The sequence below is a fragment of the Cydia strobilella genome, chromosome 21, assembly GCF_947568885.1.
Source record: "Cydia strobilella chromosome 21, ilCydStro3.1, whole genome shotgun sequence".
NCBI classification, from domain to species: Eukaryota; Metazoa; Arthropoda; class Insecta; order Lepidoptera; family Tortricidae; genus Cydia; species Cydia strobilella.
The window spans coordinates 3,558,494-3,584,950 of NC_086061.1; the positions used below are offsets into that span (position 1 = coordinate 3,558,494).

A 26,457-nucleotide genomic window follows, 5' to 3' on the forward strand; every position below is an offset into this window, starting at 1 on the left:
TAATTGCCCTCACAGCATAGAAGTTTGTTTGCAGGCGAGTTCAGCTATTTCTGCAGCTGACAGTGCATGACATATAAGGAAATGATTACATAACACTAATAATAATAATAATATAGTTATTCAATCAAGGAACAAAACACACAGACTAGATTTTATAAGTGTGAGGGAATCAAAGGTGGTCATTAAAAAAAACCGGACAAGTGCGAGTCGGACTCGCCCACCGAGGGTTCCGTACTTTTTAGTATTTGTTGTTATAGTGGCAACAGAAATACATCATCTGTGAAAATTTCAACTGTCTAGTTGTCACGGTTCATGAGATACAGCCTGGTGACAGACAGACGGACAGTGGAGTCTTAGTAATAGGGTCCCGTTTTTACCCTTTGGGTATGGAACCCTAAAAAGGTCTGCACTGCTTTCAAGCGGGTCCTGGTGTGGCAAATGTTTATTTGACGAAGGCATATGATGATATGATGAGACATACAAATATACCTACTTATCACAAATAGGTAGCAAACAAGCATAATAGCCTGATTTCTGTTTTGCCGTCGAAGTTTCTGAGAATGCGAAATTTTCACTGGGAAAAATTTCGGAAACTTCTCATATTTTTGTATACCAATTAAAATTTTTTTAGTAATTAAAGTAGTAAAGTAAAGCACTTTAATTTAAAATTTATTAATAAATGATAGTTATCTCAGAAATTATCTGAAATTTAGGAGAACATTTCAACTGTTTGGAATTTTGCCGCATATTTCACATAACTAGGTAGGGCATTATGAATGCCCTGCGATCACCGAATGGTGCGATGGTAAAAAAATAAACGGAAATTTTTGAAATTGAGTTTATTCGCTGTCCTGCATGATGACGTTATCACTGCTGTCGGCACTATCAGCGGGTACAGAGTTGATGGGAATTGCCTTCACGATCGAGTCCAGCCACACGCGGCTGTTAGATATCTGCAAGAAATTAGGTATGTTTTTAGGGTTATTGTCTATTTAAAATTCACCTTGGACTTGCATCGGAAATAACAACCTCACAGGTTCATAATTGATATAAAATGATGACGGGTAGGTATACGAGATGATTGTCCTGTATTAATCTACAATTTTTAAACTTTCCGACGGACTTGTTGGTTGGATGGATAAGATTAGCTAGACAGTATATGGATCTTCTTCTAGAACTAACCTTAGCGTAAACGCTAGGCTTGAACTTGTAATGCATTCCTCTGTTCCTGAGAAAGTGTTTTGGAGGCACCACTGAACATTCCATGCAAGATCAGAACGTTTCAGTATCGGTCTTTAAGTTAAACTGACCTTAGCGTAAACTCCAGGCTTGGACTTGTAAGTGCACTCCTCGGTCCCAGAGAAGAGCGCGATGCCGTATAGGGTGCCGCCTTTGGAAGCGCCGCTGAAGTGTACGGCTGGGTCGCCTGTGTCACCCTGGTAACATAAATCAGATTGTCCAGAAGCCAATTTTACTCGAGAGTACATAACTGTTTTATAACTGTGTATTTACACCACAGGCAGAGGTAACAGCCGTAGGGAAACGTTTTCAATTATTACGTATTAAATTCAAATTAGTTTTATGTTTATTATTTTTGATGGTAAGACAAGGGGCCCGTTTATCAAAAGCTTGTAGCTTGTAGTACAAGTGGAAGTCCCTTTCTAACAAAAGCTGTCAAACAGTGACTTCCACTTGTATTACAAGCTACAAGCTTTTGATAAACGGGGCCCAGATGGTAGACCATTTAGTAACTTACAGCACACAAAGCGATGCCTTTGACCGTGCTCTGCAGACAAATATGGTCGGATTGCAGCCGGTACCCACTCCCGTAGAGGAGGCGGCATGACGCGCGAGGGACGTCTTGTACTATCATTCTTCTGAGCTCCTGGTTCTGGCCCTCGCGGATTTGACCGGAGATCTGTCAAAAAGGACACGACTTGGTAGAGTGACATATATACCTAATCGTCTTATTTGACGCGCACTCTGTTGGTCACCAATTGGCACAGATATGGCTAGTCGGTGGTTATTGTGAAATCGCAAATTAAATATCTAAACATCTATATAAGTACTTAGACAGTTTCGGAATTGCGTTAGGCGGTGCGTATAACGTTGCAGCGAGCTTCCAAGGGATTTGAGCAGCATGACTTCACTCGCATAGGTTTGCATTTGTTTAACAAATACGCCGCGCCACTCGCCCCGCTGGAGTATCGATTCAGTTGGCACACTTACGGAGCCGTATCCCGTGACGACGATGTGACCATAACTCGGCGGATCGTCTGAAGAAGGCGCGGCAAGCGCCACCGCCTGCACGCGGTTACCCAGTGTCAGTGGCATGTTTAGCTGCAAACAACATTTATATTATTATAATATATACAACTTAAGGACGCAAGTAACACAAACAAACGAAGTCGCATATAGGAGTTCCATTTTCCACACTTTTATTTAGCTTCACTGCGTATATACATATGTGTGTGCATCAAATCATGTAACTTAAATTTGAACCACTTCCTTGATACCTGATTCAGTTTTAATTTGGATTAGGTACTTCTAAGTAAGGTAAGTAGATCTGATGATGCAGTCGGAAAGGTAACCAAAGTATTTCCTCCATGGAAAAACGCAAATACATCGAGTTTAGGTTTTAGTTCAATCTAATTTAGTTTGTAAGATTTGACTTAAACATTTAAATAAAAGCTTGTTTTAACTGATGTTTGCGCTAGGGATTAATTTGGCAAAGTAGACCCCGAGCTCCTTTAGCAACCAGGAAAACGCCAAGGTGAGAAGGACAAGCATCAAAATACGCAAAATTAATTAGTTTCATACCTTAATGAGTGCTAGGTTATGCTCGGGATAGTACTGGTCTATCCTGTACTCTGGGTGCCTGATGATCTCCGTGACTGCGAATATTTTGCCGCCAAAATCGCGGAATACGGATCCGGTACGGACTGACACCTCCTCCTTGGTGACACTGGGAAAACCATAAAAAAATAACACATGTTATACAGAATGTAACAAAAATAGTGGGGATCCGTTTAAGGGCATACCTATTAGGAAAAAGTAGAAGAAATAAAAAAAATTTTCCCCTCACTAGCTCGGAAAGTTGTCGTTTATCCTTCAATACAAGCGGGGAAAAACGCGTTTTATCCACTAGTGGGGAAAGTAATTTGACCTTGGATGGAGCGTGTTTAAGTAGCTTGACAGATAACAAAACGTAAAACGCTCATGATAATGGTTCGTTCGATATTAATTATCATTAAATAAATGGTTTGAGAATCTAATAAAAAATACCAAATTTAGCTTTATTTAATGATTTTAAGTCATAAACCTTAAAATTCCATAAGAAACGTTTGTTTTTTTATAATGATGTTAAATATAATTCTGAACGCACAAGTTGAGTCGATGCAATTTCAAAACGCATCGTTGACATTTCATACATCAGAAATGTCAACAATTTTTTTACTTAAAACCTTTTCTCACCGACTCGCGTAAAAATACACATCTTCCAGAGTTTTCTGTTATAATATCGTAAAGAAATGAGTGATTCCAGTGATAAAGATGATCTAACGCCTGTGGATGTTGCACTTTCCTCGCTATAGTGAGGTGAAAAGTTTTGTGTTACACACGGGCGCAAATGTATTTTACTTCTCGTGTGTTGAAACACTCGCTACGCTCAGGATTCTATTTTAGAACCACTCGCTTCGCTCGTGGTTCACCTATAGAATCCTTTCGCTTGCTCGTGTTTCAATTCTACACTCGCGGGTAAAATACAACTGCACCCTTGTATAACAAATAACTATTATCTATCAGGTCGTCCAAGTACGGAGGCCAAAATTGCTTTGAGGCCAAGTGCGAAACGCACGTGCCCGAGTCGCACGAAGGGTTCCGTACCATTACGAAAAAAACGGCAAAAAAATTACGTTTGTTGTATGGGAGCCCCACTTAAATATATATTTTATTCTGTTTTTAGTATTTGTTGTTATAGTGGCAACAGAAATACATCATCTGTGAAAATTTCAACTGTCTAGCTATCGCGGTTCATGAGATACAGCCTGGTAACAGACAGACGGACAAACGGACAGACAGACGGACAGCGGAGTCTTAGTAATAGGGTCCCGTTGCCGGGATAATACATTTTTATGAACTCGACTGTACGAAGTTGACGTCCTTTGATTAGCGCTAAAATACGGACTCTACTAAGAAAACCACAAATTTCAATAATTATTATTAATTATTTTATTTTTATTTTTTATTATTAATGTCATGAAACATAAGTAAGTGGAGCGGCCCAAAGGGTTTAATGAGAGCCGACAAATATGGTGCAAGCTAAACCGCCTGAAGACTGGGTTCGGTAACTGTTCCTACCTTTGGCACAAGTGGGGATGGAGCGAGTCTGCGGCGTGCGAGTGTGGAAATTTGCAACAGACTATATACCACATAGTATTCGAGTGCCCCCTCACCAAATACAACGGACCTGCTGAAGACTTCAAAAATCTGACGAACAATGCGAGTTTATATCTGCTTACTTGTAAATTTTGAATCTTTATTGTATTTTTTTTGTAACCAGTGTGTAACCGCCATACGATAAATAAATAGTAAGTGAAGTCTAACACATGCGGGTTCCTATATTTGCACGTATGCCAAAGACGGGCATAAAAACAAGACCATAAACAAAACAGTGTTCCACTTACCCAACCTTACATTTATATTAAAGAGAAATATCTATACAGTGTACTTACTAGTCAAAACACTGTGCTGCCGTCAACACCCACTCTTTGCCGACCACAGCACCGCCACACCAGTGTTTACTGTGTAATCTGGAAAAATTACACCCTTGTATTACCTTCAGTCTCAACTTATTTACCACTACAAATGTTTTCTTAATTGATTGTCTATTTTTTTAAATTTACACGCTCGTGCTCGCTACTTACAATCACGTGGCCATGTAGTGTAAATACACGATAGGACAAAAAAATTGCACTTTTGAAACACTTGTCAATATTCCAAAAGTGCAAAAGTTTATGACCCACCCCTATACCTATTGCTCGCCTAAAAGTGCACAGTTTCTACAGCGCTATGAAATAAACGACTGCCGTTGGTATAGCTGTACTTCTATAGTACCGTAAAAAGGGGTGAGTAGGGTTCGCGGGGAGAGTTGGGTTATGAACGGGGAGAGAAGGTATGAAAGGGGGGTGAGATGGGATTTTAAGGCTACTACTACAAAAATAATGTATTCCAATTTAAAATGGAGCTATAGTAATACTCATAATAAAAAAAAACGATCCAACAATCTTCCAAAATCACCTTCGTATGAAAACCCATCTCACCCCAATTACGAGGAACTACAGGGTGAGGTGGGATTTCCTGTTTATCGCAAAAGTTATGAATTGGAACTACCCAAAATAAAATAAAAACTAAAATACAAACGTCCGGAACACTTATAATATACACCATTCAGTTTGCATATGTAAAAATAAAACGTTATCGAGGTTTGAATACTTTGAATGTCAGTTTTGTTCCTACTCACCCCATTTTACGGTACCTATCATGCATCACTTTAATACTTGTTAGAAAATGATGACCACGCCGATAGACGATAGAACACCAATTTAAGGCCTGCTATACTGAATAGCCAACACGCCAATCGCTAACGCTCCGTAGCGATCGAAACACAACTGTCACTGTCGCACTAATATGGAAGAGTGATAAAGACACAAAGCGTTTCGTTGTCAAAGCGATAGCGATTGTCACCTTGGCTAGGCCGGCAGGTCTGAGGCACGCAAGGATTTCCTACACTAAACTCGTTGCATATTTTCTCAGCGGCAAAATATACCTACCGATGGTCGAAGTGACTAATGGTGATGACTACTTAATTCAGACTGTTGAATTGAGACATCCTGATTCAAGCTAGATCACATACTACTTAGGTACCTTCTGTTTAGTGGTAACCAACAGGATTTTACGGCCGACATTACCTGACAGAGACAGTGTAGGGGTAGTCCTCCAAGCACACGAGACCATTTTCCGTGGTCAGCCGCTTGCGCCGCAAATGCGTGAGGTCTTCCTCGAACTTCGGCGGGAATTCGCACTCCTGCTCGGATGGTTGTACTTTTGCTTTAATCGTACCTGGAATTATACCTTTATGATTACGGCACAGCTATCAAAAGATGATAGACCGAAACTATATGGGAAACAATAGAGACCCGTCTCTATTGTTTCCCATATAGTTTTAAGTCATAATGTATTGTTTGCCCACATTTTCGTTAGTCATAATGGTTTCTCAGAAACGCGTAACTTTTCAGGATTGCTATAAAAAAAACCTAACCCAACCTATCTTTAGGATAACCTGAGGAAAATCCTGAAAAGTTAACGGTTTCAGAATTATGACTAATGATAATACGACAATCATTACATTATGACTTTCAATAATTATGTCAAACAAAGGGACCCCTGATAGACCATAAAGGATGACTCACGCAACAACGGCACCGACATTTCACTTTCATTTCAATTTCTATGACGGGAGATCGATGATCACATGATGCTTTCAATATAAAACTGAAGTGTCGGATGCCTCGGCGTGGTCTCGGACCGTTTTAGTGTGACCTTTAAGCGATATGATGAATTACAATATTAAACAGTCACGTCATCTCACTTTCTGAAGTCAAATAGGACCAAGAAGACTTACCACATTCAATATGCCCATAACTTATAATAACCATTAAACCTAGAAAATAATTTAAAAATCTACGTAACATATTAAATTGAAATTGAGAATTTTGCGAGCTTTTTAACATCCTACAGCTTTTTAATTACGACAACAGCCAAAACAACAATCACTAAAAACAGTAAAAGCGTTACTAGCATTTTGAGTAACCGCACTGTAGTAAACTGTAAGACGATGTGGTCACTTTTCGACTGTTTAGTAACAAAATGTTCATAAGCAATAATGAGTGGTTTGTTTAGGAAAGTAAAGCGGAAACAATGGTGCAATGTGTTGGATAAATAATAAACATTGCTTATCGTGCAATAATATCAAACGTAATTTACGTAATGCCTAAGTTGAGTTTGCATTTCGGTCAGTCGCAGAAAAACAAATATGCCCAAAAAGTAAAATACATCTTTGTAGCTATAACATATCTTTTTGATTTCACTATCGCAATATGGCACATGGCAACGTTGCTAAGTAGATACCTGCCTTAACAGAAAGGATATTATCTAATCGCCAAGGTTATCCCAAGAATTGGAGTAGCTATATATCTACTCGGGTAAATAAAGGATGACTCACGCTAGGATGGTTTCGGTGTTGGGTCCAGGTATCCGACACTTCGTTTTCTATGATCGGTGATCAATAATCACGTGATGCTTTCTATTTGAAACGAAATATGTGATGGCTCATGGAGGAACGTCGTTAAGGTGCGCCTGATATCTATGCCTGCTGCAGAAGACACTCGCGCATGAAAGATGAAAGGAGTCGCATCCAAGGCAATCTAAGGAATCCTATGTTTTTAGCGGAACAGGAAATTTGACAGAGCCAGAACCGTAACGTAAATGTGAAACTGTCCCAATAGTAAGCGACTTCAATCACCATTTATCTATAGCAGCAATACCTGTAATAGATGACGAAAAGAATGGCAATATTAAAATTTGCTGTCCTTAACAATGTGAAAATATTTTAAGGTTCAATTATATTGTTCGCAAACATCTCGACTGCACTTACAGAGGTAGGTTCCTTAGTTATCTTTACAAATTCGTGTTTTAGGCCACCAAATCTGGGCTCTAATAGACGAAAGATAAGACAAATGCCTGCACCTGGTATCGTTATCGGCTTCCAAACACATGTCATAGCCAAACAACCATTGTACAAGATCTATTGTTCCTCACGAATTTACAACAATGGATATGTTTATTTTGTTGCTTTATCTAGTTCAAACATCATAAATATCAGAGGTTCGCTCAGTCAATAGAAGACCTGCATAGAATACGTATAGGCTCAGTCAAATATTTATTTTAACACTTTATAAAACTTTAGTGTAAAATGATTAAATATCTCGGATTTTTACTTCTTTTAAACAACATTTTTACTGAAGAAGATTACAATTACAGATATGACTATAGTGATGACGATATCTCAAATGGAGATGATTATGTGTACAATAAAACAGATAAAGCTAGACCTAAAAGATTATATGTTGATGATACTATTAACAACATAATTGATGACGGTCGTGATTTTGATGCTAACTATATTTCCAAAGAAGGATATCAGGATGAAGGTATGTTTACAAATATAATGTGTAGATAGATGTTAAAGTTAACAATTCAATCCACGTCTTATAGATAATTAGGAAGAGTTGGAAACTAGTCCAGGTGCCACGCTTCAAATCAAAACTTAATGATAACACACCTAAAATTTCAGTGAACATACTGGATGATACTATACCCAAATACCCCAAGAAGCTATACAAGAGAGACTGCAACTACACGAGTAGTAGTGACGAGAGTATCCGCAACCCGGAGCCAAACACGAAAGACGACATATCCACATATCCATTCGTGGTGTCTGTGCTCCGGATGGGTTCACACTACGCTACTGGTGTGTTGGTGGATAAGCGATGGGTGCTGAGTGCTGCTGGAGTGTTTTACAAGTACGTATCGCGATTAGCGATTTTAGGGAGGATTGTTCAGTCGTAAAATGTAAACAATATTTTCAAAAACAATTGTCGAACCGTTATAAAAGTTTGACTGTCTCGTTAGCCATTCTAAGAGCAATTTATACGAACCAAAGGGGCCCACTGATTATCAGTCCGCCGGACGATACCAGCCTGTCAGTTGTTGAACTGTCAACTTTTTGTTTTAATTGACAGGCTGATGATATCATCCGGCGGACTGATAATCAGTGGGCCCATTAAGACCTACCGTTTTACTGATAGTGATAACCTTAGCGCCACTTGCATCATTCCACTAACCCGGGGTTAACCGGTTAAACCGTTAACCCAGTGTACTGGTAACCATGGTAACTACAGGTTTAACCGGTTAACCTTGTCAATTTTGCCGATTAATTCATAACTGTCAAAATTGACTTCTAGCTGCGTTAGACAACTTAGACATTAATGTCCAATTGTCCATCCCGCACATTGTTACCAAATTAATTCTTTCAGCGTTCGAGAATCCATTAAACTGTACAGGGTACGTCTAGGCTCTGTGAACTGCAAGCGTGGTGGTATCATAATGCCGTTACAACAGATTGTGATCCACCCGTCGTATATGCCCGGCAGGCCAGAAAGCGACCTGGCAATGCTGCGGCTAGCGCAGCCGGCGGATCTCAGTCCTTCCATCCATCCCGTTAGCTTCACTGAGAGGAAAGGGAAGGTGGAAATCAGCAAGTTTTTGACGATGTACTGGCCGCGGCTGATTGTAAGCGTTTTTTATTATTTTGTGTTGGCTGGTTCTTATTAAGACACCTCTTATTCTTAATAGGACAGCATGATTCATGTATAAACATTGCGTGAACTTATTTAAGCTTCAGTGGTAGTCATTATGTTGATACAGGTGGACGGGAAAGCCCTCCCAGCTGACGCAAAAGAACGACAGCAGCACACCAGCATGCGGGTGTCGACACAGCGGGTGCTACCGTGGAAGCAGTGCTGGCGTGCTCTTAGCTATCGCCTACAAGAGCTTACGCAGAACAGCTTCTGTCTGCGGCCTGTGAAGCAGTTCCACACTCTTTGCTTGGTAATTTGGTCACTTTAAGAAGTAGGTACTCGCTCAATCATCAAAATCATGAGTCTCCTTGAGACTATCCACGCCCAAGATCCTTTCTTTAATTTGAATTATTAACAATTATCAGTTAAACAGTTTCCACAAGTTATCTGATTAATTTATTTTCGCCAACAGCCCGACGTCGGTGCACCAGTGCTGTCTTCAGACGGATTATGGGGCATAATTTCTGGGTGGGTTGGGGAGCCCTGTACCTTCAAAGACCCCTGCCCTGTCGTGGTTGCCCGCATATCGCCACCAGCCATACGATATTGGTTAGAGTCTCAGTTTGAACTTGAAGACTAAGACATTTTTAAGGAATCTTCTGGATATTTCTGGTACTAACATACTCATAGCTATTCTGCAAGAGCTCAAGATTCGAACTCTGTCGTGGAAGAATTCTGGCTTTCTTTGGACATTTGGCCCGTTGTGAGCCTTGAAAAAGTATTTCTCATGGGTCCAGTGGAAGGTCATTAAAATAAAGATTGGGTATCTACCCGTTAGTTCAATGCAATCGAGGTTACACGCGTCGGACTCCAGAGCTCCTTTAGGAAGGCGAAAAATCCGTCAGACGGAAAAAACACCACGACATACGAACTTTTATGGTGGTTAACATGGGACATGACACCATCTGCTTCCCAGGCCTCAAACTTTACGTCAGCCTTTGTCCTAATGGGTGTTCTTGCTACTTAAATATTTCCAAAACACCCTTAGTGTATACGAAAAATACTCATGTCTTGTTCCTCTTAGGCATTACTAAAATAGTTGTACCTATGTCTGCTGAGTTACTCTCAATGCAATCTGCCTAGAAAGTCTTTATCTAGAATTAGTTACCAAAATTAAAGTAAAAAATAAAGTTTTGCAAATTAGATTAAATCTGAACGCAAGGCTCTCTGCATAGTAAATCTCTTGCGTTCCGCACTCTTAAGAGCACCGCACTCTTCCACAATGGACGGCCGCTTCACCATATTGTATACAAACTAGGAGATAAGAGCTTTTAAAAGTTTGCGATCGATCCTAACTCTATTAATAATTATTATCCTCTTAAGAATGCAGAACGCAAGCGATTTACTATGCAAGGAACCTTGCTGGGTTGGGTAATGACACTAATGACCCAAACTGTGTGGTTATAAAATCTACCGTAACAACGCTACAAAGATATAATGAATGAAAGATATAATAAGTCTCTGTAAATATTTCTTAAATAAAACTTGTTTTACTCTGACTGTGATAATTATTTAATTACCTAATTAAAACAAAATTGTTGAAATCGGTCCACATGATAAATGATTATCCCTGAAAAACCAACACACATACATTTGGTCGCTCAAATTAATTAGCTGATTTGCTGATAATGGCGCTGTACTCAATTGCGTACTCTTCTGATCAAAAATGTTTCGTGTTTATAGTTGCATGAGATAATTTGACGACCGGTCTGGCCTAGTGGGTAGTGACCCTGCCTGTGAAGCCGATGGTCCTGGGTTCGAACCCCGGTAAGGGCATTTATTTGTGTGATGAGCACAGATATTTGCTCCTGAGTCATGGGTGTTTTCTATGTATTTAAGTATTTATATATTATATATATCGTTGTCTGAGTGCCCATAACACAAGCCTCCTTGGGCTTACCGTGGGACTTAGTCAATCTGTGTAAGAATGTCCTATAATATTTATTTTATTTATTTATTTATTATTTATAATTGAAAGTTTGTACACTCAGTAACATTTGGTTCGCGAGTTGAACGAACTTGCTTGACCGGTTTTTTTTTAAAGGTATTATTTTACGTTTACATACATTACGGATAAAACTATCATTATATGAATAACAAATAGTCATATGATGATAGCGTCACGCCCTGCAGAGTAAGCTTGGCCTTGATCTGTGACTAGAGTGATATCGACATTTCACGGTACTATATGTAAGCAGCGCTACGTGTGCTACGCCGTAGTCCGTAGCGCGTAGCCCGCTACAACGTCATCCACATTCATACTCGTAGTACCGTAGAGGGACAACGTAGGGTTTTAAAGAGTATCACAATATTCACATTGTCCGATCCGATATTGTATACGACAACGCTATAACGCGCAACGGGACAGTAAATTGTATGAAATATGTAGGTTAACACCCACAGATTATAAATGGTTGCAACTGTCAGGAACCCAAAAAAGTCAGCGTGTGGTTCATGTATGGATTTGGCATAATAATATTTAATAATGTGATTTGGACGATGTAGCATATGCAGCACAATCTGCTTTATACGTTTATTATCTTTATATATATGTCCAGTAGAGTTCTATCTGATATCCGATACCAGGTAGAACAGTTGTAAAAATGCTGCATTTTCCACTTTAAACACGGTAAACCCGACAACCTTGTGAACTTAGATTTTTCCCGCCTTTTTACTTTACTTTGTGTGAGATGTGGTGTTTGACCTTTACGCATATGCTGTGAAAATCGTAGGTCGGGAATGAAAAGTTTTTTTTAGGGTTCCGTACCTCAAAAGGAAAAAACGGAACCCTTATAGGATCACTCGTGCGTCTGTCTCTCCGTCTGTCAGAGCCTATTTTCTCCGAAACTACTGGACCAATTAAGTTGAAATTTGGTATACATATGTATGTTTGTGACTCAAAGACGGACATGTAACGTAAACAAATAAATTTTAAACACGGGGGCCACTTTTGAGGGGTAAATGAGAAAATTAAAAAATAAAGTTTTTCAAACTATATCGTGTTACATATCAAATGAAAGAGCTCATTATGAGAATCTCAAATATATTTTTTTATAATTTTTGGATAAACAGTTTAGAAGTTATTCAAGAAAATAGGCAAAAAATTACCATTCCCCCCCTTTATCTCGGAAACTACTTGGTCAGAAATTAAAAATAAAATACACAAAATAGATCTTTACCGATATATCACAGGAAAAGCTATTAGAAATGTGCAGTCAAGCGTGAGTCGGAGTTTTTGATCCGACCCCTACGGGTTTTTTAAAGACATTTCACTCACGTTTCACATAAAAAATACATTGTTTAAACTGTGTAATGTACGGAACCCTTGGAACGCGAGTCTGACTCGCACTTGGCCGGTTTTTTTTTACATAGGATCTTAAATCCAGCAACAACCTTAATGTAGCAACTACCTTAGTTGACAATGGCATGACGAACTGCTGATATTTTACTAAACCTACGTCAGAGGCACAGCATTTTAAGAATAAATATTGATATACCTACCTAACAATGTTTTGCTATGATTACCTAAGATCAAGATCAATAGGGAGGTTTGATAAAATATATTACAAATAACCAACTGCTCGTACAATTTTTCTGTAGCTGTAATGAGCGATAGTTGTGCAGTCTAGTCTTGTGATAATTACTAAGAATTTAATAATTAGAACAAAATAGAAATTAGATTTAAAAATGGAATTAATTAAATTGAAGGAAAATCCAGAATTTGAAGCAAAGAAAGGACACACTTACATGCAATGGATAGCTGCAATCATAGGTAAAGGATTTCAAAAATTACTTACCTTCTACCCAGAAGATTATCTCCGCGAAGTGACATAACTCTGATGGACTCAAAATTCACAACGTCCGGTATCCTTGCTTACATCTGACAAGTTGTCAACGTCCGTTATCCTTGGCTTACATCTGAGTTGTTCTGTAAGCTTGTGATCCTCAGACGAATAGAAACTGGGACTGCCTTACGAATATGCACCGATATTATATACGACAGGCTCAACGATGTCTAACCCCGGGAGTTTTTTAAGTAAAGCCACGAAACGCAACGCAGCAGATAGATTTTATTATACTATGGAGTACCAGGAGATAATAACTGACCAAGACTATGTTTCAGCCAATTCTTCGCTTCTGACGTACGGTTTGCAAGTCGGCTGGATTTCCCCCATGACAAAAGTTCTGCAATCTGAATCGTCTCCAGCCGGCGAACCCCTCTCAGACTACACCATGGGGCTAGTGGCCAGTCTCCTGCCTATTAGTGCCATGGTGGTGGTGCCGCTATACGCCTTAGTAGCTGACAAGTACGGTAGGAAGGCAGGGATTATGTGCATTACGGTGCCACACGCGGTAATTAAATCCCTTTTCATTTATTCAAATCCCGAAATCTTTTGCTTTGTAGTGTAATGGTGTGGTATTCTTTCTGCATCATCAACCTTAGCTAACGTCATGTGGGGTAAGAGAAACATTTTACAAGTGTTTCTCTTGCTCCAATGTTTCTCTTACCCCATCTAAACTTAACGGTGATACTTATCTTCGAAACTATACCACAAGAAATGTGCTTTGTAGCGCGCAAAATGCTCAAAAGTTTTAAAAGTTTAATACTTTTCAGATATCTTGGTTACTCAAATTGTTCTGTCCAAGTCCGACTACTCTTATCATAGCCAGGGTATGCAGCGGCATCGCAGCCGGCGGTTGTTTCAACGTCATCCCCATGTACACCAAAGAGATCAGTCAGGATCAAATCAGAGGCCTACTAGGCTCTCTCTTGGTGCTCTTGTTTAATGTGGGCGCATTACTCATGTTCGTGCTTGGGGCGTATTGTGATTACTACACGGTGTTGTACATTGTGACTGGAATTCCGTTTCTATCGCTCTTGTTTATAATGATATGCCCTGAATCTCCTGGATTCCTGGTCAAGAAGGGGAATAATGATGTAAGTTCCAGACTAGCATTTAATTGAGAAGTAGTTTGATAGCCAAGCGTAAAGTATTCCTTTTTAACAGACTTTAAAATAAATCGACCAAGAGCATGTCGGGCCATGCTCAGTGTAGGGATTCGTAGTTACCATTCTGTAAGAACAGGCCAAACGGGGACTATTAGTAAGTATCATGTACATTACAAGCAAAAGGGACTGAGGGAGTACCTTCGTAACGCTTTATCCATGCCAAATTGCAGCTTTCTAGCACTAACGATCACGGAGCATAGCCGCGGACGGACAGACGGACATGGCGAAACTAAGGGTTTCTAGATAACTACAAAACCCTAAAAAGAGGAGGTTCTCATCATCGGAATCTTTTATTTCTTCTATGACATGGTTTTCTTTTGTAAAATAAAACTGTGAATTAAAGATATAAATCTATTCTTTCAGGAAGCTGTGAAGGTAATAGCAAAGCTCCGTGGCTTAAGTCCAGATGACAAATCTGTTCAAAGTGAAGTTGAAACGATGCGAAAGGAAGAGGAGTATTACAAAACTTTACCTGCTCTGTCCGTGATGGTTATATGTAAGTACAACATTAGTAGCGTAAGTAGTTTACAGGGTTCGTAACAGTGTTTGGACGAAGGTTCGGTTTTAGCCAAAAACTACCGAACCTTTCAGTACCGAAATTTAACTTTCGGTAATATCCGGCCGAAGTTTTGATTTCGGTTTCGGCATGAAGATCATGTTTCGGTCGGATCTATCTTACTATTAACTATTGCGTTCTAATGGTACAGCGAGTCAGCAAAATTCTGTGTCCAATATAACTGCTGTCTATGTTTCGCTATAAATCTTCTGGTGCTTTAGGTATTTCATGCATGGTGCCAAATAATATACTTATTTTAAATACAGTCAAATACCCTAACTAACTGACGCACTTGGAATTGTTCCCAAAAAACAGCTGTTGTGCATCTATTTTTGCTCAATCCTGGCTTTTGCGAGCAGGATTCTTTTTGCAGTGGTATATGATCCACCAAAATTATTTCAGTTAAGGATCGTGCTTGGCGTAAGGGCTACCTTCTTGCGGCACTAATGATGACAGCTCAGACGTTCTGCGGCAATTTCGCGGTCTTGACTTACGGCTCAACCATCTTGGAGGGGACTGGTGTGCAGTTCGATCCAGAGCTCGTGGCCATCAGCTTTCCTGCCATCATGCTGGTTGGCTCCATCGTGTCCATCATGGTCATTGAGCGAATAGGAAGACGGGTAAAACATGATCAATCTTAATTTGCTTCGCGTTAATGATCAAGCGGTTAGGCGTACGACCTATTGCGCATGATATTGACATCTTTTTTTTTCGCAGATGATTCTTGGCTCTTCGTTTGCCGTGTCAGCATGTGCACAAGGGTGTTTGGCAACGGTTCTGCTGCTGCAGTACCAGGGATATAGCGCGCCAGGATGGTTGTCGTTGCTGGTCATAGTGGCGACCATGTTTGTCTACTCGTACGGCGTCCTGCCTGTACCGTACATAATTATGGCGGAGATGTTTAACATTCAGGTAAGATTTTTAGATATTACTTTTGGTAAAAATTATGATTATCATTATCAATATTATACTAGCATCATACCTGTCGCAAAACTTCCACGCTGAACTTAGGTTTTTTTTTTGTCGGAGTGGGGGATCAGAAAGGCTTGGTACACTTGGCCCCCAGACGTACAATGCGGGTTCGACACCCGCTGGCCCTCCTAGGGCTCGAGGCGAGCATATGCTCTCAGCCTTCGAACCTGCCGCCTGCGTCGGAGAGGAAGCGCGTCAGCAGCCGCTTCTCGCTCCCTCTCCGCCTCCTCCTTCTGTGACATGACCTCCTCGCAGAAGAAGGCCACCGCTTACCATTTCCTCTCGCTACACAGCATCGCCGCTATTATGCTGTGTACGCTGAACATAGGCCTACCATCAGGATCTTACCATCGACCGGTCGTGCGCTGCCATAATCAGACGGTTCTTTCAGATCTTTATTCTTTATTCTGACAAACAGAAGTATAAGTTTACAGCTACCTTTGCCAATACACATATTGTTAATACATAGTCAGTATCATAAACATGTATACATTTTTCGAACTATCTCTAGCAACTTAAATTAAACATACACATTACAAAGTTACATATGTAGAGTTTTAAAAAATCCTGATACTACGTTGTAAGGACGGCCACTTGTCTTCGAATGTCTGCGTTTTGAACTAGCTAAGAAGTTATTTAGTAATTATATTGCTCGGTACGTGGGTGCGTTTGAACCGTGATTGGTGCGGACATTTGGATATGCGAAAAGGTTTCTGGCTCTACGTGCGCTACGCCCTACTGCAGCTATGTAGTTGTCCGGAGTAAAAATACTCATATCTTGATCATCGACCACAACCACTCAAGAAGCTTTCTACTCTAGTAGCTATCGGCTTTATAAATAATGTTTCCCGCCCACTGTTATTTAAGGACTCATCTCTCTGAGCTGTAGTTAACTTTGGTTATTTTTGGTTATTTCGCTTCATTTGTTATTGACTGACTTTGCCTTTGACTGGCACTGAGCCTTCTCAATTTTCTAATTAAAGATTTGTTCAACAGATCAGAGCTAAGCTGCTAAGCATGTTAGTGGCACAAGCATGGCTTATGACTTTCATCCAGTTGGCAGTTTTCGGGCCTCTCACTAGCACCTTCGGTATGCACACGACCTTCTTCATCTTCGCAGCGATTAACCTCTTCGGTGCCTTATTAATGCTGGTATTTATGCCAGAGACCAGAGGAAGAAGTGTGGAAGAAATAGAGATGATACTTAGAGACAAATAAAATAGATTACATAACTACGGTGTACTGTAACTATATATTTATATTATTGTTTCCAACGGTTGGGGACTCGAATGCTTGTAGAGATTTCGAAACACACGCGACCGTAAGATCCATAACAATCTATGCATATTCGGAGAGCTCACTTATACCGGTTTCTTTACCTCTTGACTCACATGTGATGAGAGCGATTTTATTATTTTTCAATAAATTCTGCTCACAAAATTTCGCGAAAATAAGTTGAGTAATACGTACGACTTGTACAGGAGAACAGCCGGAGACAAGAAAATATTTTTGCCCAACTGAAACGGATCTGGGGGCACGGCAGTGCCCGCGCCAAGACGAGTCAAGCGAAGCTAGCACTACCTACCTTTTCTCGAAGCGCTTCGTCATTATTTTGAACCTTCATAACTTGGGTTTGGATAATACTAGACTAGTGACCCGCCCCGGCTTCGCACGGGTGCAATGCTGAAGTATTATACATATAAACCTTCCTCTTGAATCACTCTATCTATTTAAAAAAACCGCATCAAAATCCGTTGCGTTGTTTTAAAGGTCTAAGCATACATAGGGACAGACAGACAGCAACGAAACGGCCAAGGCGTACTGTTTGACCAAGATGTTGGCTTTAGACAGTTAGAGCTTATAAAGTTAGGACTTACAGAGTAAAAGTCTCGGTACCTACTACGGGATCTGCTAACTTTTTAGTGTAAAAGCTTTATACGCCTAGTCTTGGCAACACTTTACATGAAATGTTTTCGGTGGGATTTTATATTCTTCTTATATTTGTGTTAGTTTATTTGCTTATAAATTTAGATAACGTATCTAGTTTCCTTGCAGCACCTACTCAATTATGGATATTATTTGCAGTTAATCCTCTACCCATAGGTTGTACGGAAAAGATCGCTCTATAGCAATAAGACCTGTTAACCTAAAGGGGCCCACTGACTATCAGTCCGCCGGACGATATCGGCCTGTCAGTTGTTCGGAACTGTCAAATTTTTGTTCTAACTGACAGGCCGATATCGTCCGGCGGACTGATAGTCAGTGGGTCCCTTTACATTTATAACACTTTAAACTGGGCCCCTTAAGACTTGTGTTACATCTCTACTTGTAAGATTGTGATTTGTAACCGATTTTACCGATTATTTTATTGAGGTGTGCAATAAAGAGTAGGTATTGTGTTGTATTGTAACGTATTTTGCTGTATTTTGGGCATAGTTTAAATCGTTAACGTTAATCTAAAAGTAAACGAATGTAGGTATCGACATGACAAATGCGAACGAATCATTATCGCACGGTTATTTCCATACATTGTTTACTTTTCTATTTGCGTTTGTTTGGTTATCACCTTCGCTTCGCCCTAAGTTACAACAATAAAAGAAATTGTGTGTTCTTGTATCTAATGCTAATATTAAATAAAAATAAAATAAATATTATCACACTACGTGCGTATAAATCACAAGTATGACGTATGACATTGAGTAAACATCTTATTTTACCAACGATAATATCGGCGACAATTCTGTCCTTTCTGTTAACCTTTTATCTAATTTCTATATTTGCGAATGTCCATCACAATAGGGATGTTCATTCTGCAAAATAAAATATATTCCGTCGATTGATAGAAATAATTGATTTAACTTTTAAAATTTTAGTTTAATTCTAATTAAACTAAAATAATAGAATGTTAATTCGTGTTCTAACACGAATTATCATTCTATTGGAAAATATGTAAAAATGTAGAACTGCGAAAAATTTACAAAAATTGAACAGTCCCCAAAACGATCATGCTGCGTCTTGAGTAAATGGACAGGAGGGACCTGTACAGTCGCCATCAGATACATCGGAGCGACCAAGCTCACAACACACCTCTGAACGCGCCTCTATTGTTAAATTAAATTAAGAGTTAAGAGCGCGTGTTCAGATATTTTTGAGCACCTCGGCCGCTCGGATATATCTGATGGCGATTGTACCATCGCATCGTCCGCCCTTGTTAACTGACAATTACACCTTATTGAAAAGACTTAACGTCCACCAAAGGGTGTTTCCGTTAGTAGGTATGTTGGGTTGGGTGTGGATATCCAGCCAGTATCTTTGCAATACGTTGTTATTGCTCTGTCAGTGTTTCTTCATATGGATTTACGTGTGAGGATACGTAAGTACGACTGGCCGTGCAGCCTAGTGACAATTTTTGATTAACATATTTTTTATTAGGGTTCCGTACCCAAAGGGTAATAATGGGACTCTGTTACTAAGACTCCGCTGTCTGTCTGTGTGTCTGTCCGTCTGTCATCTGGCTGTATCTCACGAACCGTGATGACAGTTGAAAATTTCACAGATGATGTATTTCTGTTGCCGCTATAACAACAAATACTAAAAACAATAAAATAAATATTTAAGCTTCTTTCCCGTTTCTTTGTATTTGCGTAATGGTACGAAACCCTTCGTGCGCGAGCCCGACTCGCACAAGGCCGGTTTTTTCTTAGCATAACTAACACATTGATAAAACTGTGATATACGTGAAATTTTCCTGGAATTGCTTACTATTCACACTTGAATCAGAAGTAGCTTGGGATTCTGTACTTACAGTAAAAATTAAGACATATCCCTAACTTGTTGAGCGTACTGCAATGAATAGGTAACGATGGAGTAGATTGGCATGAAATAATACGATCTTACAAGAATAAATCAGATGTGCTAAATAATATTGTGGATGCCGCATTTAGCAACCCTGAAACTAGAAATAAATATATTTGGAAACCACAACATTATAAAAGGTGTGAAACAGCAAAAGTATAATTAGTAATAAATGCAGTTAGTATAAAAGAGTTTGTTCTGGCTAAGTAACTGACTGACTGACCAACGAAACAAAAATAAACCGCTGTAATATTAATAGTTTAACATAGTGTTATGTAAAAAAAAGTGGAAAATGGAATTCAAAATGAAACCCCAACCCGAAGAGAGGAAAGGACACACTTATGTGCAATGGATTGTAGCAAGCATCGGTAAGGAAATCTGTACATTTAAGAGTTAACATTTGAGTAAAGTGATTAATCGAAGAGAGAATCAATGTTTGACAGTGAATAATAGTAGATTGTTAACCAAGGGATGAAAGGCACTCATTTCTGCCGAGGTATTTTGGTGCTCGAACGCAGTGAGAGCGCCAATAGTCCGAGGCAGAAATGATGCCTTTCACCCGAGTTAAACACTCTACTTTTCATTTCGAATACGAGGAAAGTAAAATGCATGCGTTTTTTTTTAAACATGACAAGTATACATTTTTATAGTATTTTTTTGAGGGTACTTTCAATTAACAATTCAGGCAAAAGTATCGTTATTTATGGAATGGAGAGTCAAATATTAGAATGGAAATTGTATAACAAATCCATTTAAACTCAAATTTCAATTGCGTATCGTAAAAAAATTAAAAAAATCGTACTTCGAACGTAAAATGCTCTAGTGCAGACACGTATCATTTTCTGCACACCTTTTAGAACAACAATGACCCTCTTTCAGAGCATGAGAAATGAAATATTAGATTGTTAACCAAGGGATGAAAGGCAGTCATTTCTGCCGAGGTATTTTTGGCGCTCGAACGCAGTGAGAGCGCCAATAGTCCGAGGCTGAAATGATGCCTTTCACCCGAGTTAAACACTCTACTTTTCATTTCGAATACGAGGAAAGTAAAATGCATGTCTTTTTTAAAACATGACCAAGTATAATTTTTTATAGTATTTTTAGGTACCCTACCTTCAGTTAACAATTTAGGCAAAAGTGTCTCTATTTATAGAATGGAGAGTCAAATATCAGAATGGAAATTGTATAACAAATACATTTAAACTCAAATTTCAATTGCTTATCGTAAAAAAATTCAAAAAATCGTACTTCGAACGTAAAATGCTCTAGTGCAGACACGTATCATTTTCTGCACACCTTTTAGAACAACAATGACCCTCTTTCAGAGCATGAGAAATGAAAACAATATATACAGGTACTTATATGTACTGTATTTAATCATGAAATAATCAACTTTGTGCACACTTGCATCACACATCCTGCAAAGATGATCGATCTTACCACAAACATATCTAACTCTTTTAAAATCGCTGATTAAATTAAAATAGCGCCATCTGAAAACCTGTCCAAGAACCACCGATCACCAAAGATCGCCGGCGTATCAAAAATCCTTTACAAGAAAACAGAAACGGAATCAGTCGATTAGTTTTGGATATATTTAGGAACATTACATTCAATTGTAGATACGCACACAAACAAACAGCCTCTCACCTCGTCTCCTACCACACTATGCCTCCGTTCCGTCCGGGATAATGATATATTTTTAGGATCCCAAGTACCAGACGATCATAAATAACCAGAGTATGTTTCAGCAAACTCCTCGCTTTTAACCTACGGCTTGCAAGCTGGCTGGATCTCGCCCATGACAAAAGTGCTGCAGTCTAACTCCTCACCAGCGGGTCCGCTATCCGACTACACAATGGGTATTGTAGCTAGCCTTATGCCCATTAGTGCCCTGATAGGGGTACCGATGTACGCCTACATAGCTGACAAGTATGGTAGGAAAACGGGAATAATGTGTGTCACAGTTCCACACGCGGTGAGTCCTTTTAAAACACAATACCTTGGCATATAACATCTTCAATTGTTCAAAGATTTCCACTCCTGATAATTGCTAGTAACTAACTAAATATTTAAGATCTGTATATAATGGCCAAGTGGAAATACACTGTGATCACTTTAAAGATCCTTAGAAATAGCGTACCAGGTATACATTCTATCTTGATTCATTGCCTTTTCAAAAGCAAATGATATGTGAAGACGGTGAAATGAAACAATATCAACAATCCATACGCCCTTCAACCCAACCTTATACTTTGTAGTTATTAAAAAGTCGATTATACTGTTTCAGATATCCTGGTTGCTCAAACTATGTTGCCCAACCACTATCACTCTCATCATAGCACGGGTATGCAGCGGTATAGCGGCTGGGGGTTGCTTTAACGTCATCCCCATGTACACCAAAGAAATTAGCCAGGACAACATAAGAGGCCTATTAGGCTCTCTCTTGATATACTTCCATAACCTGGGGATATTCCTCATGTACGTCCTAGGAGCGTATTTAGACTATTATACTGTTTTGTACATAGTGGTTGGAGGTCCGTTCCTATCGTGTTTACTGATAATGATGTGCCCTGAATCTCCTGGGTTCCTGGTGAAGATCGGGAAGTTTGACGTAAGTTATGATTTGTTTTTTTTTTGGTTGGTGGCTTCTACTGTTTTGGCTGATTAAAGATAAGATAAAGATAAAATTTATTTCATTGAAAAATATCCAAAAATGAAAACAATCATAATACGCTTAAATAGTACCTACTTAAATATTATAAATATACAAACATGGTTTAGAAAAGCAAACATAAAATATATAAGATCGTATAAGCAAAAATTGTAACGGGCTCTAACATAATTTACATTTTACATCAATACCTAAATTACCCAAACTAAGTAACTTAATACTTGTATCTTAGGTATTTCGTGTTAGTAGGTCAATGTAGTGTAAGTTAGGTGCTTATTGAGCAAAAACTATAAAGGTTATAATTAGTAACATAAGAGGTAATAACGTACGTAACGTATGTTATTAACAAAGTGAATTAAAGATTTAATAGACCGCGAGCTTGGAACAGATTTCCAAGACTAATGGCCTCCCGGGCGATAACTCGTATAGTGTATTATGAACCCTCGTGGACGTCAGCTGCCGCTCCGTTGGTGGGTTAAGGAATGGCAGCCACCGAAAGACGTAAAAAAAAATTTCACCACACCATACAATAAAAATACTAACTATAAAATATCAAACAAAATCAAAGCAAATCTATTGTGATTGATGTCTTTAAAAGTTAGATTTTATTTATACGTTTTATTTTATATATATTTATAGGAAGCAGTGAAGGTGATATCCAGCCTAAGAGGCCTCAACCTTAACGACAGTTCCGTCCAGAAGGAATTTGACTTAATGCGGAAAGAAGAGGAATATTACAAGACATTACCCTCTATGTCTATGATGGTCATTAGTAAGTTACTCGTTAATATTTCTATTTTTAAAGGGAAAGCCTAAGTGGCGAGCGTCCAGTGGAGAGTTTTACGTTTGCATTTGATAACAAAGTCGCCGGGCTACACGCCTAGCTAGAGTTTCACTCAGCATAAGTTCTGACCCCAGGCTTAAGGAACGCACGCTTGTGTCTTTCATAGATTTGTTTTATAACCAATGTAAGGCGGTCGGCGAAAGCGTCGAGCATGCACGTCGTTGAGGCTTAAGGCTGCTTGGTTACAATGATTGGCATAAATAAAATTGAAATGTTGCAGTGAAGAACCGCGCCTGGCGGAAGGGCTACATCATCGCGACGTTGATGGTATCAGCGCAGACGTTCAGCGGCAACTTCGCAGTGGTGACGTACGGATCCACCATCCTTGGAGCCGCGGGGGTGACATTGGACGCTGAGCTGCTTTCCATCAGTTTCCCGGCTATCATGATGGTCGGGTCCACTGTGTCTATTATAGTCATGGAGAGGATTGGCAGACGGGTAGAGTATTTTCTCAGAATCTTCGTTACGCTCTCCGATCGGAGTTCGTTATGGTCTAAGATTCACAGCTTTAATTCGATGTAAATGCTTTTAACAGACTCAAAATTTCGAGAGGTTCCCGAATTCTCAAAAAAAAATTACAATGCCATTCAGTTTCCTTAAATGTACAGTCAGCAACAGAAGTTGCTAAGCGGGCGAGGTGTTCAAAATTAGCTTGACACGATCTTATTCTCTTAACAATAAAGTGGCGTCAACTCACGTCAAGATCATTTTGAACACCTCGCCCGTTTAGCAACGTCTGCTGCTAACTGTACTTAGCCATAACCCGAAGTTAACGCTTTAAAAAAACCGGCCAAGTGCGAGTCGGACTCGCGCACCGAGGGTTCCGTATTTTTTAGTATTTGTTGTTATAGCGGCAACAGAAATACATCATCTGTGAAAATTTCAACTGTCTAGCTATCACGGTTCATGAGATACAGCCTGGTGACAGAAAGACGGACAGCGGAGTCTTATAGGGTCCCGTTTTTACCCTTTGGGTACGGAACCCTAAAAACACCGTGTACGTATAGTAATTTCACTATCTCTAGTGCACTTGCTCTATGAAGGCATCATTTGGTAAAGAGGAACTGCTGGTGTCTTCACCAGCCACACAATGGCTTTTCAACTGTTTTGCATAATTTTTTGCTTATTAACCAATTTATATGATCACCAGGTGATTCTCGGCTCCTCGTTCACCGTGGCCGTATGCTCACAAGTCTGCCTGGCGACGGTGTTGCTGCTGCAGCACCTGGGCTTCAGCGCGCCGGCGTGGGTGCCGCTGCTTGCTATCGTCGCTGCAATGTTCGTGTACGCATTCGGCGTTTTACCCGTTCCTTATGTCTTTATGACGGAGATATTTAATATTCAGGTTAGTTGTGCATTCCTCTTACCTTCTATCACCTATTGTTGAGTATAAGCTTAAGTTGTCCTACTTTACAAGTTTTTAATTAACTTGCAATGTACCTATGTAAGTATCTATGTATGTACTTATGTAACTATGTTTGTACGGGTCAAATCTTGCAAGTTAAATTTGACCCAATACCCGACTTCCAATGAAGCTGAAAATTTGCATACACATGTAAGTCGGGTGACAATGTAATATTATGATACCATCGAGCTGATCTGATGACGGAGACAGGAGGTTGAAAACAACGAAACCTAATTGTGTTTGGGGTTTTTAGAATTGTCTCGATGAGTATTAGTTGCCTGTGGAAAGAAAAGGACAGTCAGCGATAAAAGCTTGTAAGTACCAAAAATTAAATTTTTGCCAAAAACTTATTTGGTCTGTTTACGTCCAAGAATGACCGCCAACTTTCTGATTTTGATGCAGCCATCTTCTGTTTAAATAGCTGTTCATGCCCTCTTATACACCCTACCTCTCAGATCGGTTCAAGATCATACGATAAATCGTAGTGTATTAGTATTCGACGACCGGTCTGGCCTAGTGGGTAGTGACCCTGCCTGTGAAGCCGATGGTCCTGGGTTCGAATCCCGGTAAGGATATTTGTTCCTGAGTCATGGATGTTTTCTATGTATTTAAGTATTTGTATAAGTATTATATATATCGTTGTCTGAGTACCCACAACACAAGCCTTCTCGAGCTTACCGTGGGACTTAGCCAATTTGTGTAAGAATGTCCCTATAATATTTATTTATTTATTTATTATTTATTTATTTATTAGTGCGACTAAAAGCTAGTAAAATTACTGTTATGAAAAACATTGCCAGCCAAGGGGAAAATGCGTATATTACTTACTTATCTTCTGTACATATGGTGCACGGATCTCTACCGGTATTCGGTTTTGTCTCGAAGCTACCATAGGAAAGAATAGCATATCATTTAAACAACAACTTACATTTGCAGATCAGGGGCAAGCTCCTAAGTATGGTCACGGCCCAATCCTGGCTCCTGACTTTCATCCAGCTGGCCGCTTTCGCCCCTCTCACGAACGCCTGTGGCATGTACACTACATTCTACATATTTGCTGCTGTCAACCTCTTCGGTGCTGCTTTAGTCCTGGTATCGATGCCAGAAACGAGAGGCAGGAGTGGAGAGGAAATAGAACAAATACTAAATAAATAATTTGTAATTTTGTACAGAATGGATGATCTATTACAGTTTTTAATTTATATATAGTAGTGTGACTACTTTAAAAAACACAAATCAAAATATTTAATAAAATAATTGTATTTGTTCTCAAACTTGTTCATAGATGGCAGCACCAGTCTCTCTCGCTACAACGTAAATCCGTAAGGAGTTCGTTTAGGAGGTGCAAGCGCGCACTGCTTGCCCTTAGAGCTGGTCAAAGACGCCTAGTCTTACTAAGATGGCAATATAGTCGAGACATTCGGACGGGCACCGCCGTGGCGGGGTGGCCTAGGGGTTCATGGCGTTAGCCGCGATAGCTAAAGACGCCGGTTCGAATCCGGCCTTCACCACTGGAGGTTTTAGAATGGATGATAGTCTAAGACAAATTAAATTACTTTCTATGAAAATATTTAATCTGTGTTATTTCAAGTAGCCACACTACTATTTAAATTACAAACCGAAAATGTCATATACGAAGGAAAAAATTACCAAGGCCTCCA

At 39.5% G+C, this 26,457-nt stretch overlaps 4 protein-coding genes across 5 annotated transcripts in view; 2 read left to right on the forward strand and 2 right to left on the reverse strand.

Moving 5' to 3' along the window:
* LOC134750998 (zinc finger CCCH domain-containing protein 13) overlaps nucleotides 1–26,457 on the reverse strand; it is a 251,843-nt gene that overhangs the window by 165,755 nt on the left and 59,631 nt on the right. The window lies entirely within an intron of this gene.
* Nucleotides 825–25,953, reverse strand: LOC134751024 (trypsin delta-like). 2 transcript variants are annotated; one of them, XM_063686353.1, is made up of 8 exons: nucleotides 25,725–25,953; nucleotides 5,970–6,120; nucleotides 4,734–4,811; nucleotides 2,821–2,965; nucleotides 2,230–2,340; nucleotides 1,757–1,918; nucleotides 1,311–1,436; nucleotides 825–953 (listed from the first exon to the last, which is right to left on the reverse strand). In XM_063686353.1, the coding sequence occupies exons 1-8, from the start codon at nucleotides 25,828–25,830 to the stop codon at nucleotides 840–842; spliced, it is 993 nt and encodes a 330-aa protein (XP_063542423.1). In that variant the 5' UTR covers nucleotides 25,831–25,953; the 3' UTR covers nucleotides 825–839. The 2 variants fall into 2 exon arrangements, with proteins under 2 accessions (XP_063542423.1, XP_063542422.1); XM_063686352.1 differs by lacking the exon at nucleotides 25,725–25,953 and adding an exon at nucleotides 6,683–6,887.
* Nucleotides 7,777–10,167, forward strand: LOC134750881 (kallikrein-6-like). The gene is made up of 5 exons (XM_063686119.1): nucleotides 7,777–8,270; nucleotides 8,414–8,642; nucleotides 9,156–9,411; nucleotides 9,547–9,729; nucleotides 9,892–10,167. The coding sequence occupies exons 1-5, from the start codon at nucleotides 8,033–8,035 to the stop codon at nucleotides 10,057–10,059; spliced, it is 1,074 nt and encodes a 357-aa protein (XP_063542189.1). The 5' UTR covers nucleotides 7,777–8,032; the 3' UTR covers nucleotides 10,060–10,167.
* On the forward strand, nucleotides 13,120–17,251 carry LOC134751014 (facilitated trehalose transporter Tret1-like). Its single transcript, XM_063686334.1, has 7 exons — nucleotides 13,120–13,251; nucleotides 13,603–13,832; nucleotides 14,095–14,418; nucleotides 14,854–14,986; nucleotides 15,449–15,666; nucleotides 15,764–15,958; nucleotides 17,015–17,251. The coding sequence occupies exons 1-7, from the start codon at nucleotides 13,167–13,169 to the stop codon at nucleotides 17,234–17,236; spliced, it is 1,407 nt and encodes a 468-aa protein (XP_063542404.1). The 5' UTR covers nucleotides 13,120–13,166; the 3' UTR covers nucleotides 17,237–17,251.

Excerpts from the sequence above, each read along its gene's own strand:
- LOC134751024 (XM_063686352.1), bottom strand. The coding sequence starts at position 6,791 with ATGTTAAAAAGCTCGCAAAATTCTCAATTTCAATTTAATATGTTACGT. Across the intron at positions 2,966-4,733 it reads GCAGCACAGTGTTTTGACTA|TGTCACCAAGGAGGAGGTGT; the intron begins GTAAGTACACTG and ends TGGTTTTCCCAG. Across the intron at positions 2,341-2,820 it reads ATAACCTAGCACTCATTAAG|CTAAACATGCCACTGACACT; the intron begins GTATGAAACTAA and ends TGTTGTTTGCAG.
- LOC134750881 (XM_063686119.1), top strand. The coding sequence starts at position 8,033 with ATGATTAAATATCTCGGATTTTTACTTCTTTTAAACAACATTTTTACT. Across the intron at positions 9,412-9,546 it reads TGTACTGGCCGCGGCTGATT|GTGGACGGGAAAGCCCTCCC; the intron begins GTAAGCGTTTTT and ends ATGTTGATACAG. Across the intron at positions 9,730-9,891 it reads AGTTCCACACTCTTTGCTTG|CCCGACGTCGGTGCACCAGT; the intron begins GTAATTTGGTCA and ends TTTCGCCAACAG.
- LOC134751014 (XM_063686334.1), top strand. The coding sequence starts at position 13,167 with ATGGAATTAATTAAATTGAAGGAAAATCCAGAATTTGAAGCAAAGAAA. Across the intron at positions 13,833-14,094 it reads GCATTACGGTGCCACACGCG|ATATCTTGGTTACTCAAATT; the intron begins GTAATTAAATCC and ends AATACTTTTCAG. Across the intron at positions 14,419-14,853 it reads TCAAGAAGGGGAATAATGAT|GAAGCTGTGAAGGTAATAGC; the intron begins GTAAGTTCCAGA and ends CTATTCTTTCAG.